The sequence below is a fragment of the Bison bison genome, unplaced genomic scaffold (genome assembly GCF_000754665.1).
Source record: "Bison bison bison isolate TAMUID 2011002044 unplaced genomic scaffold, Bison_UMD1.0 scf7180017864213, whole genome shotgun sequence".
Classification (NCBI taxonomy): Eukaryota; Metazoa; Chordata; class Mammalia; order Artiodactyla; family Bovidae; genus Bison; species Bison bison.
The window spans coordinates 2,097,464-2,116,029 of record NW_011494785.1 but is presented as its reverse complement, the minus strand read 5'-3'; the positions used below and the strand labels follow the sequence as shown (position 1 = coordinate 2,116,029).

Genomic DNA, 18,566 nt, shown 5'->3' with positions numbered 1-18,566 from the left:
TCCTTCCAAAGAAATCCTAGGGCTGATCTCCTTCAGAATGGACTGGTTGGATCTCCTTGCAGTCCAAGGGACTCTCAAGAGTCTTCTCCAACACCACAGTTCAAAAGCATCAATTCTTCAGCGCTCAGCCTTCTTCACAGTCCAACTCTCACATCCATACATGACCACAGGAAAAACCATAGCCTTGACTAGACAAACCTTTGTTGGGAAAGTAATGTCTCTGCTTTTGAATATGCTATCTAGGTTGGTCATAACTTTCCTTCCAAGGAGTAAGCGTCTTTTAATTTCATGGCTGCAGTCACCATCTGTAGTGATTTTGGAGCCCCCCAAAATAAAGTCTGACACTGTTTCCACTGTTTCCCCATCTATTTCCCATGAAGTGATGGGACCAGATGCCATGATCTTCGTTTTCTGAATGTTGAGCTTTAAGCCAACTTTTTCACTCTCCTCTTTCACTTTCATCAAGAGGCTTTTTAGTTCCTCTTCACTTTCTGCCATAAGGGTGGTGTTATCTGCATATCTGAGGTTATTGATATTCCTCCCGGCAATCTTGATTCCAGCTTGTGCTTCTTCCAGCCCAGCGTTTCTCATGATGTACTCTGCGTATAAGTTAAATAAGCAGGGTGACAATACACAGCCTTGACATACTCCTTTTCCTATTTGGAACCAGTCTGTTGTTCCATGTCCAGTTCTAACTGTTGCTTCCTGCCTTGCCCCTTTCCAGGGGATTTTCCCAACCCAGGAATCAAATCCAGGTCTCCTGCATTGCAGGCGGATTCTTTACCAGCTGCGCCACAAGGGAAGCCAAGTGGTATACAAGTCTAGTTTTGATTTAAATTTCCCTGTTGTCTAGTTATGCTCAACATTTTTCATGTGTATACAGGCCATTTGTATATTTTCTTTGGAGAAATGCCCATTTAGACACTTTCTACTTTTAAGAAGGCAGTTGTCTTTTCATTATTGAGTTGCAAGTGTTTTTTAATAGGAATTTGCCAATTTCACCTAAGTTTTTAAATTTGTGGGTGGATAGTTGTTTATAGTATTTCCTATTTCCTAATTTTACTTGTAACTTTTTTGTTTGACCCAATGACTATTTAAGAATGTGTTCTTTAATTTCCACCGATTTGTGAATTTCTAATATCTTTCTGTTTTCATCTCTCGTGCCACTTTGCTGTGATCAGAGAATCACACTTCGTATGAATTTAGTCTTTTAAAATTTATTGAGGGTTATTTTATGCTCTAGCACACAGCCCCTCCTGGAGAACGTTGCATGTACAGTTGAAAGCAACCTGCTGTTGTTGTGTGGACTGTTCTTACGGACACCACTAGGTCTCTCTCATTGGTTGCAATGTTGTTTAAGTCTTACATTTCCTTGTTTGTCCTTTTTTTTAAAAAGACATTTCTGTATTTTATTTTTTTGGCTGTGGTGGGTCTTTGTTTTTGCACGCAGGCTTTCTCTAGTTGCAGTGAGCAGGGTCTGCTCTTCCTCGTGTTCGGGATTCTCCTTGCGGTGGCTTCCCTTGCTGTGGAGCACAGGCTCCAGGCACACGGGCTTCAGCAGTTGCAGCACGTGGGTTCAATAGTTTCAGCTTATGGGTTCTCGAGTGCTGGTTTCAGTAGTTGGGGCACGTACTTCATTGCTCCGAGGCATGTGAGGTCTTCCTGGAATAGGGATTGAACTGATGTCCCTTGCATTGCAAGGTGGATTCCTAACCACTGGACTACCAGGAAAGCCCTCCTTGTTGATCTTGTGTTTAGTTGTTCTATGGGGCTTCCCTGGTGGCTCAGACAGTAAAGAATCTGCCTGCAATGCTGGAGACCTGGTCCGATCCCTGGGTCTGGAAGATCCCCTGGAGAAGCAAATGGCAACCCAGTCCAGGATTCTTGCCTGGAGAATCGCATGGACAGAGGAGTCTGGCAGGCTGCAGTTCATGGGCTTGAAAAGAGTTGGCCACGACTGAGTGACTAACACTCTCCTTTCTACTCTCCTTGAAAGTAGGGTATTGAAATCGCCAGGGATTGATGCTGACTGGTCTGTTACTCCCTTCAGTCTGTCAGGCTTTGTTTCGTGCTTTTCGGCACTCTGTTGCTGGGAATATATGTTTAAAATTGGCATATCTTCCTGATGGTTATATCCTTTTATGGTTACAAAGTCTCTCCCTTTATAACTAGCAATGTCTTTATTTTACCATCTATTTTGCCTGATATTAGTATAACCTCTTTAACTTTTTATGGTTGCTGCTTGCTGATATATCCTTTACTTTCAACCTACTTGTATCTTTTGATCTAAAATGTTTCCTAAAGACAACATACAGTTGGACCTTTTTTAAAAAATGCAATCGGACAATATTTACCTTTTGACTGGATTGCTTAATTCACCCACAATCATTGTTTTATTGACATAGTCGGATTTACGTCTGGCATTCTATTTTTGTTTTCTAATGTCTCTCATGTTTTCCCTTTGTTCCTCCATTACTGCTTGTTTTTTACATTAAGTGGCTATTTTCTAATGTAACAGTATAATTCTTTAAATAATTTTTCAGTATATTTTTATAGTTGTTTTCTTAATGGTTGTTCTAGGGCTTGTCACATGCATCTTAACTTATCAGAGTCTATTTAGACTTATTTGAGTGAGATATAGGAAGATTATATTTATAGCTCTATTCCCTCTTCCTCCTTTTTTCCTATTATTTTCATACATATTTCAAATTGTATGGCACAAACTCCAAAATATACTATTATAATTACATTACATAATTTTATGTCTATTAAAGAAGATGAGAAAAAAGGAGAAGAAGTATAAATTTACAGTGTGTTATATTTATCTTATTTACCATGTCTGATTCTCTGCACTTATTCCTGTAGATTCAATTTACCATCTGGTGTTATTTCCTCACTTCAATACAGTTTTTCTCCCATCCATTTCTTTTGTGCTGTTTTGTCAAGTATATTAAATTGCTATATGTTATAGTCCCAATAATACAATTACATACACTTTAAAAATACAATTGCTTTTAAAATTAGTTAAGAGAAGAAATATACTGTCTTTTCTGATTACACAGTTACCTTTACTGGTGCTCTTTGTTTTTGCCTGTGTGTGTATGTGTGTGTATTTGCATTATGGCCCCAAATCATTTGCTTTTAGCCTAAAAAGACCCACAGACTTAGAGAATGGACTTAGGGTTACCAGATGGGAAGGAAAGAGGAAGAGATAGTTAGGAAGTTTGGTCTTAACATGTATGTGCTACTATATTTAACATAGGTAACCAGCAAGGACCTACTGTATAGCACAGGGAATTCTGCTCAATATTATGTAACAATCTAAATGGGAAAATAATTTGAAAAATAAGAGATAACTGAGTCACTTTACTGTATACGTGAAGTTATCACAAAATTGTTAATCAACTACACTCCAATGTAAAATAGAAAGTTAAAAAATGTTAAAATAATAAAAAAAAAGTATATATAAAAAAAACTTGTATTTCTTTTAAAGTAGTCTGCTGCTGCTGCTGCTGTTGCTAAGTCGCTTCAGTCGTGTCCGACTCTTTGCGACCCCATAGACGGCAGCCTACCAGGATCCCCCGCCCCTGGGATTCTCCAGGCAAGAACACTGGAGTGGGTTGCCATTTCCTTCTCCAATGCATGAAAGTGAAAAGTGAAAGTGAAGTCGCTCAGTCGTGTCCGACTCTTAGCGACCCCATGGACTGCAGCCTACTGGGCTCCTCCATCCATGGGATTTTCCAGGTAAGAGTACTGGAGTGGGGTGCCAGTGCCTTAAAGAGGAAATAAAAGCAAGTGAACATTGAGAGAATTTGTTGGTAGACTACTTCCAACAAATTCTCTCAATGTTCACTTGCTTTTATTTCCTCTTCACATTTGAAAGATGTAAGATGCTTTGTTGACAGTCTTTTTTCTTTGGACAATTTCAGTATATTGTCCCACTACCTTCTATTTTTATTGTATTTGATGAGATGTCAACTCTTAATATTGTTGAGCGTCTCCTTGTATGTGGTGAGTCATTTTTCTCTGACTACTGTCAATATTTTATCTTTGGCTTTCGGTATTTGGACTAAGGTGTGTCTGGGTGTGCATCTCTGCATTTCTCCTACTTTCCTTGGAACCTGCCTCAAATTCATCATTTAAGTCTTTAGGTGTGTGGATAATATGCTGAGATCAGTGGGTAACTGACGCACTTGTGGAGCATTAAGGTTGAATTCTGTAGAGATTAAGTCATGAAACTGCTTGTTAGAAAGTATTAGTGTGGATGCAAACTATGTCTGATTCAAGTACCCTTCTATTCTTGAATAACATGAGTCATGTCTGCTGCTTACAAATCAAATGAGCGCTCTTCCTTCCTGCTGACCATAAAAAAAAATTTATGTGGCTCCGATGGATGGATTCCAGAACTAAGGCATCCTGGAAACCACCACACTTGGAGAACTATAGGAAGACCACTCCCTGGACTTTTAAAATTTTATTTTATTTACTATTTATTTCTGACTGTGCTGGGTCCTCACTGCTGCATGAGGGCTTTCTCTAGTTGTGACCAGCTGGGACTATTCTTTGTTGAGGTGCGTGGGTTTCTCATTGCGATGGCTTCTCTTGTTGTGGAGCACAGGCTGTAGAGCACTGGCTCAGTAGCTGTGGCACATGGGCTTAATTGCTCTGCGGCATATAGAATCTTCCCCTATCAGGGATCAGACTGTGTCCCCTGCATTGGCAGATGGATTTCTATCCACTGGATCACCAAGAAAGTCCTCCTTGGATTTTCTCTGAGGAAGAAGTGATTTAGTGATTCAGAGCCATCACATAAATTATAAGATAATATGAGGACGGACCTTCTATGTCTGCTACTGCTGCTGCTAAGTCACTTCGGTTGTGTCTGACTCTGTGCAAACCCATAGACGGCAGCCCACCAGCAAGATGCAAAGTGGTGGTCACTACTGGTTTCCCCAGTTTTTTGGATGGTTGTCTGATACCAGAAACATGCCAGCCCTGGCATTCTCCAAGTGGTCACATCCTCCCTTTAACTTTCAGAGACCAGAGAAAGGCCATTCAGGGGAATCAATAAACTTTATTGAGTTTTAAGTAGATCCTGCATGCTCAGTTGCTTCTTTCGTGTCCAACTCTTTTCAAGTCCATGGACTGTAGCCCGCCAGGCTCCTCTGTCCATAGGATTCTCCAGGCAAGAATACTGGAGTGGGTTGCCATTTCCTCTTCCAGAGGATCTTCCTGATCTAGGATCAAACCCATATCTCCTGTGTCTCATGTATTGGCAGGCAGATTCTGTACCACTGAGCCACCTGAGAAGCCCTAAGTACATATTAAGTTCCAATATACAAACTCATGGAAAGGCAGGCCTTCAATAGTTAATCTTTAATAGGGAGTTCAGAAAAATGCCATGACCAGTTTAGTTAGAAAACTTGCAGGGCCCGGTACAAAATAAAAACGTGGGGCTTGTTATTTAAAAATTACTTAAAAATATTTCAAGATGGTGACAGCAAATTATCGAGTTAATTCACAAGTGTCAGGACCTGTGTGCTTGCACAAGTCACACACCCAGGAATCTGGCCTTGCTGCCCACCTAACTTGCCTCAGGAAATCCCAATGTATCAATAAGAAGATGTTTGGCAATTGTTGCATGGGTGCATATCAGTTTATTTACTTTCCACAATAGCGGTTTCTGGCAAAATTGTGATTTGCATACAACTTATCTTTCTAGTTCTAACATCTGGGATCTGGCTGTGGTGCTAGTGGTAAAGAACCTGCCTGCCAGTGCAGGAGACATAAGAGACATGGGTTTGATCCCTAGGTCAGGAAGGTCCTCTGGAGAAGGGCATGGCAACCCACTCCAGTATTCTTTCCTGGAGAATTTCATAGACAGAGGAGCCTGGTGGGCTATAGTCCATAGGGTAGCAAAGAGTCAGACATGACTTAAGTGACTTCGCACACACTTATAGCTCTAACATCTAGAAATTGCTCACGTTATATATTTCTCTCTTTGTATCCTCCTGTTGCTAAGGGTGAGTTTGCACATGTGGGTGTGCAGAGCTGTATCTGCCTCTCTGCGACCCCATGGACTGCAGCCTGCCAGGCCCCTCTGTCCATGGGATTCTCCAGGCAAGAATACTGGAGTAGGTTGTCATTTCCTCCTCCAGGGGATCTTTCTGACCCAGGGATTAAACTCACGTCCCTTGCCTCTCCTGTTTGACTGGTGGATTCTTTACCACCAGGGAAGCCCACTAAGTGAGGGGCAATTGTAATTCTATACTGGAAGTATTTGCTAAAGATTAATTCCTCCAGCTGTTAACCAACCAATGAATATTTTTTAGTATATTTTACTGCACTATCCAATATGGTAGCGTCAGTCACATGTGGCTATTTAAATTAATTAAAATTGGATTAAATTAAAAAGCAGGTTTTTTTTAGTTTACATAGCCTTGTTATAATGCTTACTAGCCACACGTGGCTAGTGTAGATCAGAATGAACAGCATATACAGAACATCTATATCATGGTAGGAACTGGTCAGAACTGGACCAGTTCTACTGGACAGAACTGGTCCACACATGCCAGTCAGGTGCTAGGAAACAAGGAGAAAGGAGAGATCCTTCTTGCAGACTTCTGTATGCTTTTCAGTGTTACTTGAAATTCCTTGCATGGCCTTTTGGAGTCCATTGATGTGTCTACAGAGTTAATCTCGATTACTCTGCATTTCATCAATGTTGGAGTGGCAAGAGAAAGCAGGAACTGATTTGGGGAGAAAAGCTTAGACTATGAAATTCCTCTTTTTAATTTTTTTTCCAACTTGTGTTTATTTATGTTTTACTTTTATGTTCTGTTTCCTGATCTCTCAAAGCCTTATAATGTTCCTTTTTGCCTTCTGAGAATTTGTTTTTTTGACAGTTCTGTAATCAGAGGAAATGTGTTCTAATTCTTTAAAAAAATTTTTTTATTGGAGTACAGTTGCTTTAAAATGTTGTGTTAGTTTCTGCTCTAGGCAAAGTGAATCAGCCATGAAGTGAAAATTGAAAGTGCTAGTCACTGAGTCATGTCTGAGTTCACCCCATTAGTTATGTTCACATCGTTGGTTATTAGGGAAATGGAAATCAAAGCAATGGTAAGACAATACTTCATACTCTTGGAAGGCTATCATCCCAATGACAGATAATGCAAATATTGTCCAGAATATGGAGAAAAATTGAAGGCATCATTTATTATTGGTGGGAATGTAAAATGGTGCAGCCACTTTAGAAAACAGTATAGTAGTTCACCAAATTGTTAAATATAGAGTTACCACTTGACTTAACACCTTCTCTCTTCAATTCTGTTCACTTCAGTCACTCAGTCTCGTCCAACTCTTCTCGACCCCATAGACTGCAGCTTGCCAGGCTTCCCTGTCCTTCACCGACTCCTGGAACTTGCTCAAACTTGTCCATTGAGTCGGTGATGCCATCCAACCATCTCATCCTCTGTCGTCCCCTTCTCCTCCTGCCTTCAGTCTTTCCCAGCATCATCACGGTCTTCTCTAATGAGTCAGCTCTTCACATCAGGTGGCCAAAGTATTGGGAGCTTCAGCTTCAGCATCAGTCCTTCCAATGAATATTCAGGGTTGATTTCCTTCAGGATTGACTGATTTGATCTCCTTGCAGTCCAAGGGACTCTCAAGAGGATCCTTCTCCAAGGATCTTCACCTAGGGTTAAGTGTGTGTATAAGTAAAATAAAAACATGCCAACATAAACACTCATTCAAGAATTTTCATAGTGGCATTTATAACAGCCAAAAAGTAGAAGCATGCTAAATGTCCGATTTTGGATGAACAGATAAATATGTGACATATCCATGCAATGTAATATTATTTGACAATAGAAAGAAATGAAGTGCTGACATGTGGTACAACATTGATGAACTTTGAAAACATTATTCTAGGTGAACACAAAAGACCGCATATTGTATGTTTCCATTTATACAGAAAGTCCAGAATGGGCAATTCTATAGAGATAAAAAGTAGATTAATCATTGCCTATGGCTGAGGGGGAATGGGACTGGGGAGAAATGAAGAAATACTGCTAGTGGATATGGGGTTTCTTTCTAGCATGATGAAACTGTCCCAAAATTAGATGGTGGTGATGGTTGCCCAACTCTGTGAATATTATTAAAAAACAATGCATTGTGCAGTTTTAAATGGGTGACTTTTATTGTGTGTGAAATATATCTTGATGAGGATGTTAAAAAAAAGAGTAAGCCAGTGCCTCACATATGGTGAGCATTTACTAAATGTAAGCTCTGACATTAAAACTTTATTACACACACACACACAAAAATAAAAATAAAAAATAAAACGTGTGTCAAGCACACTTCTTCGGACAGTTTGCCACCTCTCTATAGTGGTGAGGTTGAGGCATGTGTCCAAATGATGGGAGGTCTGAGAACATGTGGAAAGGGAGGCAGAAAGAGGACTTCTGGCAAAGAAGCTACTTTGGGGCAGGGGAAGGAACGGGAATTCTTTGTGGGGCAGGTTGACTGTTCAAGGGGAAATGTCTACTGATGATTAATCAAAAAGAAATGAAGTTTATCCCCACAACAGGAGAACTTTGGACAAACAAATGCAAAATCTTTCTACTGTGAAAAGCAACTGACAGTTTCCCTTCCTATTGAGTTTGAGAGCTGGTGAACTGATTGAATTATTATAACATCCTATGTAGTGAAGGGGGACTTCGGAGGACAATGTTTAAGTAATTAAAAGAGTGATATGGTTATTATAAAAGGTCTCTTACAGGTGCCATTGGAAGCAGTATCCTTCACAGCTCCCATCTCTCAGCGTCATCCTCATATTCATGGATGAAGCTCTGTCTGTCATCCATCGAGCCATCACCAGCATCATCCAGCGGACCCCCCCTCGAGTGTTGAAGGAGATCATCTTAGTGGATGATTTTAGCTCACATGGTGAGCAACTTGATCAAGCAATAGTATAAAAAATGACTGTATATGGATTGTGCTAGGATAAAGGGGTTTTAGCTTAGCTTCCCAGGTGGCACTGCGGTAAAGAATCTGCCTGCCTACTCAGGAGATGCAGGAGATGCCCATGCAGGAGATGCAGGTTCTATCCCTGAGTCAGGAAGTTCCCCTGGAGGAGGGCATGGCAACCCACTCCAGTATTCTTGCCTGGAGAATCCCATGGACAGAGGAGCCTGGGGGATAACAGTCCATAGGGTTGCAAAGAGTCAGACACAACTGAGCATGCACACGCCTACACACACACACACACACACACACGAGGACAGAAAGTTGGATTTCTCATGGAGGGAAAAGAGAGGGACTGTTTATTGACTGTGCTGGGCACATTAATCTTCCCATAGTTGAGATAGGGGATGATCCTCTTGGTCACACAGAAGAAGAAACTAGGAGAGGTCACACAATGTGCTCCAATCATGTGGTGAATCTGCAGTCAGTCGGGCCCACGCACTATGAGGGAGGCAGCAGGGAGAGAGGTGGGTCCAAAGGAAAACCCCAGATACCAGGAAGAGATTCAGAATCATCCCCTAGGAGGAAACCCCAATCTTCCTGGGTATTTAAGCCTGGAGAGAAGGGAGCTCTGGGTGCTGAGACTCTCCACAGTGGCTGGGTCTCTTGCTCAGGCCCTGCCCTCTCCCGCAACCTGGTCCAGTCCCCCCTGAGATGACACAGGAAGTGGAAGGCAGTGCACTTGAGTCTTCACTTTATGGAATCTCAGTTCCTCCCTTACAAGCTCTATCTCTTGAGTGACTTACTTCTCCACTAGTTTCCTTATCTGCAAAGCACGGATGTTGAGAATAATCATGATCTCATGGACTAGAGTGAGAATTAAAGAGGTAGTAATAGCAGTTAACATCATTTATTCTAAATACCTTATGTTCGTTAACTATTTGAAGCCAAAGAAAGTTCTAGGCTGTTCCAGACCCTATGTATAACACAACCTGCTCACTTGGGTCAGGAACCCATTTGTGTCTTCCAAGGGGATAATTTGTTTGGGAAGGCATGGCAGAGGGAACTGTTGGTCATTCTTTGACTGGTGTCATTAGGGCAGCAATCACCTTCTCTCTCAGTAACCATGGAAACAGCAGCCAGTTTGAGCCTGCACTGAATTATGTATTGTGTTAAAATCTTTTTTGTGTGTGTTAAATTGAGGAAAATGATCAGAAGTCTCTACCACATCAGCCACAGGAGAAGCTCATGTGACTTTAGGTGATGGCGATTCTCTCAGTTACTTCATGTCTCCAGTGTCGCCATCTGTAAAATAATAGTGCTTCCTCACAGGGTTGTTTGGGAATTAACACACGTAGAGTCCTCAGCCCAGGGCTTGTCCCTAGTAAATGTTAGCTAGCGTAATTCTCCTTGTCCTCACCATCAATAGTAGTAAGATTGAAATGTTACACATTGACATGAGAGGTGTACACACTTCCTTTGTCCCCTCTAGATATGAAGCTTAATTTGCATCAAGTTAAATATTTCAAAGGTCAATGGATTTAATCCAAGCTTTTCAAAAATGATAGGAATACATAGACATATTTTTTAAAACAGAGGAGAGAGAGAAGAAGAAACTGTGAACAGTGTGGAATAGTGAATCTTGTTTGTATATTTTGGAGATTGTTGTTCAATCATTCAGTTGTGTCTGACTCTTTGTGACCCCATGGATTGCAGCACACCGGGCTTCCCTGTCCATCACCATCTCCTGGAGCTTGCTCAAACTTTTGTCCATTGAGTTGGTGATGCCATCCAACCATCTCTTCCTCTGTCATCCCCTTCTTTTCCTGTGTTCAATCTTTCCTAGCATCAGAGTCTTTTCCAATGAGTTGGATCTTCACATCAGGTGTCCAAAATATTGTAGCTTCAGCCTCAGCATCAGTCCCTCCAGTAAATATTCAGGACTGATTTCCTTTAGGGTTGACTGGTTTGATCTCCTTGCAGTCCAAGGTACTCTCAAGAGTCTTCTCCATCACCACTGTTCAAAAGCATCAATTCTTTGGCACTCAGCCTTCTTTATTTGGGGGATAAACTTATTAGATAGAAGCTGAAAAGTAGATTCATCTGGGCATTCCATCCCAGTTGAGCCTCAGCAGGTCAAATAGGAATATCTAAAAGAAGATGAAACAATTTCAGTTGTTTATGTGCCCTCCGTAAAATCTTGAGAGTTTAGTGGTGAAGACGATGCTCCAGGCTGTATCTGCAATGTCTGTCCATCAGCAACCCTACGTTAGTTAGGTCAGGTGTGTCCCATTCATTAAAAAAAACTTTTATTGGAGTATAATTGCTTTACAGTGTTGTGTTGGTTTCTACTGTACAGCAACATAAATCAGCTCTATCCCCTCTTTTTTGAATTTCATTCCCATGTAAGTCACCGCAGAGCACTGAGTTCCCTGACCCAGGGATCAAACTCCTGTCTGCTGCATTGCAGGCAGATTCTTTACTGTCTGAGCCACCAGGGAAGCCCCAGGTTCTCACTAGTTATCCATTTTACACATAGTGTCATAGTGCATATATGTCGATCCCAGTCTCCCAGTCCGTCTCACCCACACTTTCTCTCCTCGGTGTCCATGTTTGTTCTCTATCTGTGTCTCTATTTCTATTTTGCAAATAAGATCATCTATATCATTTTTCTAGATTCCACATTATGTGTTAATATGATATTTATTTTTCTCTTTCTGACTTACTTCATCCTGTGTAACAGTCTCTAGGTGCATCCATGTCTCTGCAAATGACACAACTTCATTCTTTTTTATGGCTGAGTAATATTCCATTGTATATATGTACCACATCTTCTTTATCCATTCCTGTTGATGGACGTTTAGGTCACTTGCACATTCTGGCTATTGTAAATAGTGCTTCAGTGCACACTGGAGTGCATGTGTCTTTTCAAATTATGGTGTTCTCTGATCCCATTCATTCTTATAGTAATTTCTCAATACACTTAAAGTACCTGTAACAGTGCCCAACACAGCAGTTTTACTGTGCTAAGACAGTTTAACCTCAAGAGAAAGATTAGGAATGGGAACATTAATTCTGAGGATGGAAGGCAGAGGAGAAGTTGGTGTAGAGGAAAGACTATTTTCTCAGTCAAGGCTGTAGAACTGCCCACCCTATGCTGGAGGTAGTCCAACCATTACAGTATCCTAGTATAAAATTTCTGCACCGTGTTGATTATTGCACTCAGAATTTCTACAGGTGTGCCTTTGGTTGGCAGGAGAATTAAAGGCAGACTTGGATGAGAAGATTAAGCTTTACAACCAGAAGTGTCCAGGACTCCTGAAGATAGTACGACACACGGAGAGAAGAGGTCTGGCTGCAGCTCGCAACACCGGCAGGGAGGCGGCCACGGCTGATGTGGTTGCCATCTTGGACGCTCACATTGAAGTGAATGTTGGGTGGTAAGGCTCCAGGGGCTCCATGTGGGGAAGCGGAGAGAGGAGAAATTGTAAATACAATGAGTAGAGACGGGATATTGTGGAAGTAGGGAAAGTCAGAACTTAAGAAAAGGGAAGCTCCAAAAACAGGATGTTTCTATTCAAGGACTTTGGTTGCCTACAAGAAGTAGTCTAGAGAAAAAACAATAGGCTTGGAGTATTGACAACTGAATACAAACCCTGACTATGCCAGATATTTTGTGACTTTGAATGAGTCACAACTTAGGGCTTCCCTGGTGGCTCAGCGGTAAAGAATCTGCCTGCCAATGCTGGAGATGCAGGTTCGGTCCCTGTCTTGGGAAGATATCCTGGAGTAGGAGATGGCAACACACTCCAGTATTCTTGCCTGGATCCCCAAGGACAGAGGAGCCTTGTAGGTTACAGTCCATGGGGTTGCAAAAGAGTCGGACACAACTTAGCAACTAACAAACAAATTACTTTATCTGTAAAATGAAGAGACTCTGTTCAGTTCAGTCGCTCAGTCATGTCCAACTCTTTGTGACCCCATGGACTGCAGCATGCCAGGCTTTCCTGTCCATCACCAACTTCCAGAGCTTGCTGAAACTCATGTCCATTGAGTCAGTGATGCCATCCAACCATCTCATCCTCTGTTGTACCCTTCTCCTCCTGCCTTCAGTCTTTCCCAGCATCAGGGTCTTTTCCAATGAGTCAGTTCTTCACATCAGGTGGCCAAAGTATTGGAGCTTCAGCTTCAGCATCAGTCCTTCTAATGAGTATTCAGAATTGATTTCCTTTAGGATTGCCTGGTTTGATCTCCTTGCAGTCCAAGGGACTCTCAAAAGTCTTCTCCAGCATCACAGTTCAAAAGCATCAATTCTTCAGCACTCGGCTTTCTTTATGGTCCAACTCTCACATCCATGCATGAAGAGACTACCTTTTGGTAATTCTTAAGGTTTTCCCATGAAGTTACATGATACGAAGAGCTGTGTTACTCAAAGAATGTGGGGAATCAGATAGTAAAGAGATGTTATTTTGGAAGCAGGGAGACTCAAGAAGTAAGACAAATTCAGGCAGATACTGATAGCACTGCTCACAGTGGCTTGGGGTTGGTACTTGGGTACCCCAGTTTCAAATGTGCTCTTGACTGGGGTCAGCTGCCAGCAGCCCCAGCTATTTCTCAAACCTGCAGATTCTCAGGACTCTGGAGAGTTCTGCCTACTAGCCAGTGTGGCCTGAGTGAAGAAGGTGGTCAGGGTCAGGACAAGGGGATGGGATGGAGCAGCTTTGTCTGCTCACTTTGACTATTATCCTCAAATCCCACCTGGGTCTGTTACACACCCTTCTTGCAGGGCTGAGCCCATCTTGGCTCGGATTCAGGAAGACCGCACCGTGATCGTATCTCCTGTGTTTGACAACATTCTTTTTGACACCTTTGAACTGATTAAATATGCACTGGCGGTTGACGGGTTTAACTGGGAACTCTGGTGCCGCTATGATGCACTGCCGAAAGCCTGGGTTGATCTCCACGATGTCACTGCTCCTGTGAGGTCAGTCTGCATGAGCTTAGGAAACTTGATTAGTCTGGGGGAAGTCAGGGATGGATGGTCTGGGCTTTGTTTGTCCTTCGTAGTAGTCTTAGGAGTGGGGTGAGAGGAGCAGAGGAGTTGGGGTGAAGGACAGGATATAGAGAAAAAAAGAAGCAGATCTCATAACCGACAAGGACCTATTGTAGAGCACAAGGAACTCTGCTTGATGTTATGTGGAAGCCTGGATGGGAGCCGAGTTTGGAGGAGAATGGGTACATGTCTATGTATGGCTGAGTCCCTTCACTGTTCACGGGAAGCTATCACAATGTTGTTAATTGGCTATACCCCAATACAAAATGAAAAGTTAAAAAAAGAGCTGATCCCAGAAAAGAAATCACAGATACTTTGGCTATTTAAGGAATTTTAAGCAAAATAAAGCAAAATGTATAATGTTTTAGAAAACATATCAGCCCCTTTAAGCATTTATCAGGCTATGAAGTAGGGATACCAAGATGGATTTCAATATAATCTGAGACAGGAAGGCTCCATGCACTTAGTTCAGTCTGAGGGTTTGGGGAAAGCCTTCAGGATAAGCAGCAGCTTTGGTAGAGAGACTTCCAAAGGCTACATCATCGCTGAGCTTGCTACCTGTCACCTTCATCCTGATGTTCTGCGTCCAGGGTGAGTGACTCTCTCGCCATGTGCTCCACAGAAGTCCTTCCATCATGGGCATCCTGGCTGCCAACAGGCTCTTCTTGGAAGAAATTGGCTCTCTGGATGGTGGGATGCTGACCTATGGAGGAGAGAATGTGGAACTTAGCCTGAGGGTAGGTATGTTTCCATTCTCATTATGGGACAAAGCAGAAGGGTAAGGTAGAGGACCTCTGGAACCTTGGAACAAGGATGGATGCCACTGGCTCAAGAGGTGAACAAATTCTCATGTTTCCAGGTCACTAAGGAGAGGTTGTGGAACTTCTAGAGTGGAGCGTCTTGGTATAGGTCTGTATAGTCTGGGAGATATTGCTGGAAAGATGGTGTCCCTATTTTCTTGAGGACTTCAGGCATTTTCCAAACATCCCCTGACATACACCAACTTTGGGGTGGGTGGTTCTCTGCAAGACCAGTCAGAAACTGGAATGGGCAGAGAGACCAGAGGATAAAGATGTGTGGGCAGCCAATCTGTCCCCCTGTGGACAGTCAAGCAGCTGACAGGATGACATGAGTTCATGTCCATTTTCTTTCATGGTCTGTTCCCCAGTTTTGTTGTTTAGTCCCTAAGTCAGGTCCAACTCTTTTGCATCTCCATGGACTGTAGCAACTAAACACTTGAGTGGACTGTAGCCCTTCTGGATCTTTTGTCCATGGGATTTTCCCAGGCAAGAATCCTGGAATGTGTTGCCATTTTCTTCTCCAGGAGATCTTCCTGACCCAGGGATCGAACCCTCATCTCCTGCATTGCAGGCAATTCGTTTCCCATGAGCCACCAGGGAAGCTCCAGTTTATTTCCCTCCTAAGGATGACAGTGCAGGTCAAACGTGATAAATAACTTGAAATGATTTATAAACGTGTGAGAATTAGAATTCTTGTTTGATTTCTGTGACAGAGGCCAAAATAACAGAGATTTAAATGAGATATAAATTAATTCCTGTAACAATTTGAACATGAGCAGTCCAGGATTCAGATGACAGTTCCAGTCTTCCCTGGTGGCCCAGCGGTAAAGAATCTACCTACAACCCAGGAGACCGCCTACAACGCAGGAGACGTGGGTTTGATCCCTGGGTTGGGAAGATCCCTGGAGTAGGAAGTGGCAACCCGCTCCAGTATTCTTGCCTGGGAAATCCTAAGGACAGAGGAGCCTGGCTAGCTACAGTCCATGGGGTCACATGAGTTGGACATGACTTAGTGACTAAATTACCACCAGCAGGGTGTTGGGAACCAAGTCTCCTCCATCTTATTGTTCTGATACACTCAACACCACATCTGTATTCTCATCGGTATGAAGAGAACAGCTTCTCAGGTGGCTCAGTGATAAAGAACTTGCCTACCAAAGCAGGAGATGTAAGAGACGCAGATTTGATCCCTGGGTCAGGAAGATCCCCTGGAGGAGAGCATGGCAACCCACTCCACTCATTCCAGGCTCCTTTGTCCATGGCATTCTCCAGGCAAGAATACTAGAGTGAGTTGCCGTACCCTCTGAAGAGTCATTCTTCCCCTTTCTTGATAAAACAGTTTACCCGCATTCAGCTTCCGTGGTTTGTGCGTGTGGCCATTTGTCCTTTCAAACCTCTAAGCATTTGCTAGGATGTACATTTCTCTAGGAACAGACCTTGGAGAACATCAGAGCTGCATGTGATGTTTTATTCTGACACCTAGAGGCCACGGCAGTGATGGTGCACCTGGATGTGTATAAATACAGAAGAGTTTTGGTCTGATGGGAGAGAAAGTACACCCACTCTGGTTCAGCACCCTGTGTATCCCTGGCACTGTGCCACAGCATCACAGAATCCTTCTGGCTTTGTCATTTCTTAGCTGGTAAGGTTGGGCCCATTACCTTAATAGGAATAATCATAATACCTACGTGGTGAGGGCTAACTTCCTGAAAAATGTCAGGATGGTTTGTGATGCAAAGTAAGCTACTATAATCAGAAACTTCCTGTTTCTTTTCGTGTGTTTCAGAGAAAGAGTGAGGGGGTGGAGGGTGGGTGTGTCGGGGGACATCTGGCAAGTGGGAATAAATTGAGACAGAAAAATCTGAAAACTGTTGGTCTAGGATAACCCCTCCCAAGGTGTTTTAACTGAGCCACTGGACCTGTGATGTTCAGGGATTTGCAGACATGAGTGCGGTAGGTTGCTAACCGCTGCTGGAAGGGCTTCCCTGGAAGCTCAGACAGTAAAGAATCCTGCAATGCTGGAGACCTGTGCACAATCGCTGGATCGGGAAGATCCCCTAGAGGAGGGCATGGCAACCCACTCCAGTATTCTTGCCTGAATCCTCATGGACAGAGGTGCCTGTCGGTCTGCAGTCCATGGAGTCACCAAGAGCTGGACACGACTGAGCGACTAAGCATAGTAACTGGACCGGCTAGTGCTGGGGTCCAGCCCTGGCTGATCCAGAGTATTCGAAGGGGAGACGGCTTAGGCGACTATTTAAATATTCATCAAAGATATAAAGAGTAATAGAATAAGGATAGCTCAGTAGGAAAATTCAGTGGAGAAAAGAGGCTGAGTAGCTTGGTTTATGCGGGAGACCAATAAAACTTCAAGACAAGAAGCTTGCACCACTTACGTAGGCCGCAGGCGTCCTTCCATTCTCCCGAAGGAGAGGAGACACTGAGGCCTCCCAGGTCGGATCTTAGAAGCCCAGGCATAATTAGTAAGCATGGCGGGTTCTGCGCTCCAGATGGAGACTCAGCCAGAGTGAGAGAGAGAGAGAGAGACATGGGGAGACCAGTCTTTCGAGGAACTGATCCCAATTCTTTATTTTCCAGAGTCTGTTTTTATACACTGAGATGTTATACAAAAGTCACGCGGGGACAGCAGTCTTGACTTTTATTAAAGTCAGGTGCTTCATACAAATGTATACAGAGGTCTTAGGGGTGTTACATCATCTTCTGGCCAGGGGGGCCTGCTGACAATTTATGACCCTCTCCTTGTGACAGCGGTCAGTCAACCAGAACACTTCTTTCTCCAAGGGGGATTATTCTTAAAACAGACGCCACCCAAATAAAGTTACATTCCTATAGGGTGAGGGTGTAGTGGGTTTTAGTTAAGGAAAGAATTTACTTAGCCTAAGGTCTAACGTGATTAATATCAAAGGTTAATACTTATTTCTTCTATATATTCATTAATGTGTGTAAGGGCAGGGGATATGGAGACTTAGCAACAAACATTGGCTCAACAAATGAAAAACCCTTCACCAATACAATTTCTAATCAGCCCATTATACTTATAGTTTTCTAACTTTTCTAAGGAACCTGTTTTTAGAAGGTTTAAAGCATCTCGTGCCTCTCACGGTTGGGAGGCTGTGAGCAATCACATGTGGCCGGACAAGCCCATCAGGCAGGCTAGAGAAACTTCAGAGGAGTTTGTAGGTTGAAACACTCCTATCATGCCCAGGAATTATTGTTAACTGGAGCTCTAAGTTAACTCCCTCTCCGAAAGAGGTGGTGGGAGACAGCCCCCCGTAAAATCAGAGGTGTAGGTGAGAGCACAAAGTAGTAAAGTAGGCAGGCTCTGGTTATGGGGGTAGATGCTCAAGGATTTCCAGGGGGACTCCTGAGGCTCGATCCAGCCTTTGCGTATGTCGGCCTCCTTCCTCATGACCTTTGCCATGGGCGGAGTACCTCACTCTGGCCCCCAACAGGCTAGTGTTTCCCTAAATCTACATCTACTAGTTCTATCGTCTACTGGGACAAAGGCAGTATTTTTAAATATTTTAAGCCACATATTAGAATGTATGGACTGACAAGTATGTGTGTTTCCATCAGGATAAGAAGAAAGAATGTTAACGACTAGATCATAAGTCAGGGTATCTCTTGGTCAAGAATTACCTGTATTAGTTATCAATTGCAGTGTAACAAAATTATCACAAACTTAGTGGCTCAAAGCAAGATCCATTGATTATCTCACAGTTCCTGTG

The 18,566-nt window shown here is 42.9% G+C and overlaps 1 protein-coding gene across 1 annotated transcript in view; it reads left to right on the top strand.

Annotated features, from left to right (window-relative positions):
• GALNT8 (polypeptide N-acetylgalactosaminyltransferase 8) overlaps positions 1–18,566 on the top strand; it is a 52,776-nt gene that overhangs the window by 25,268 nt on the left and 8,942 nt on the right. The window contains exons 6-9 of the mRNA XM_010845203.1: positions 8,780–8,946; positions 12,221–12,404; positions 13,751–13,948; positions 14,640–14,754. Coding sequence (XP_010843505.1) covers positions 8,780–8,946; positions 12,221–12,404; positions 13,751–13,948; positions 14,640–14,754 — 664 coding nt within the window. The remainder of the gene's footprint in view (positions 1–8,779; positions 8,947–12,220; positions 12,405–13,750; positions 13,949–14,639; positions 14,755–18,566) is intronic.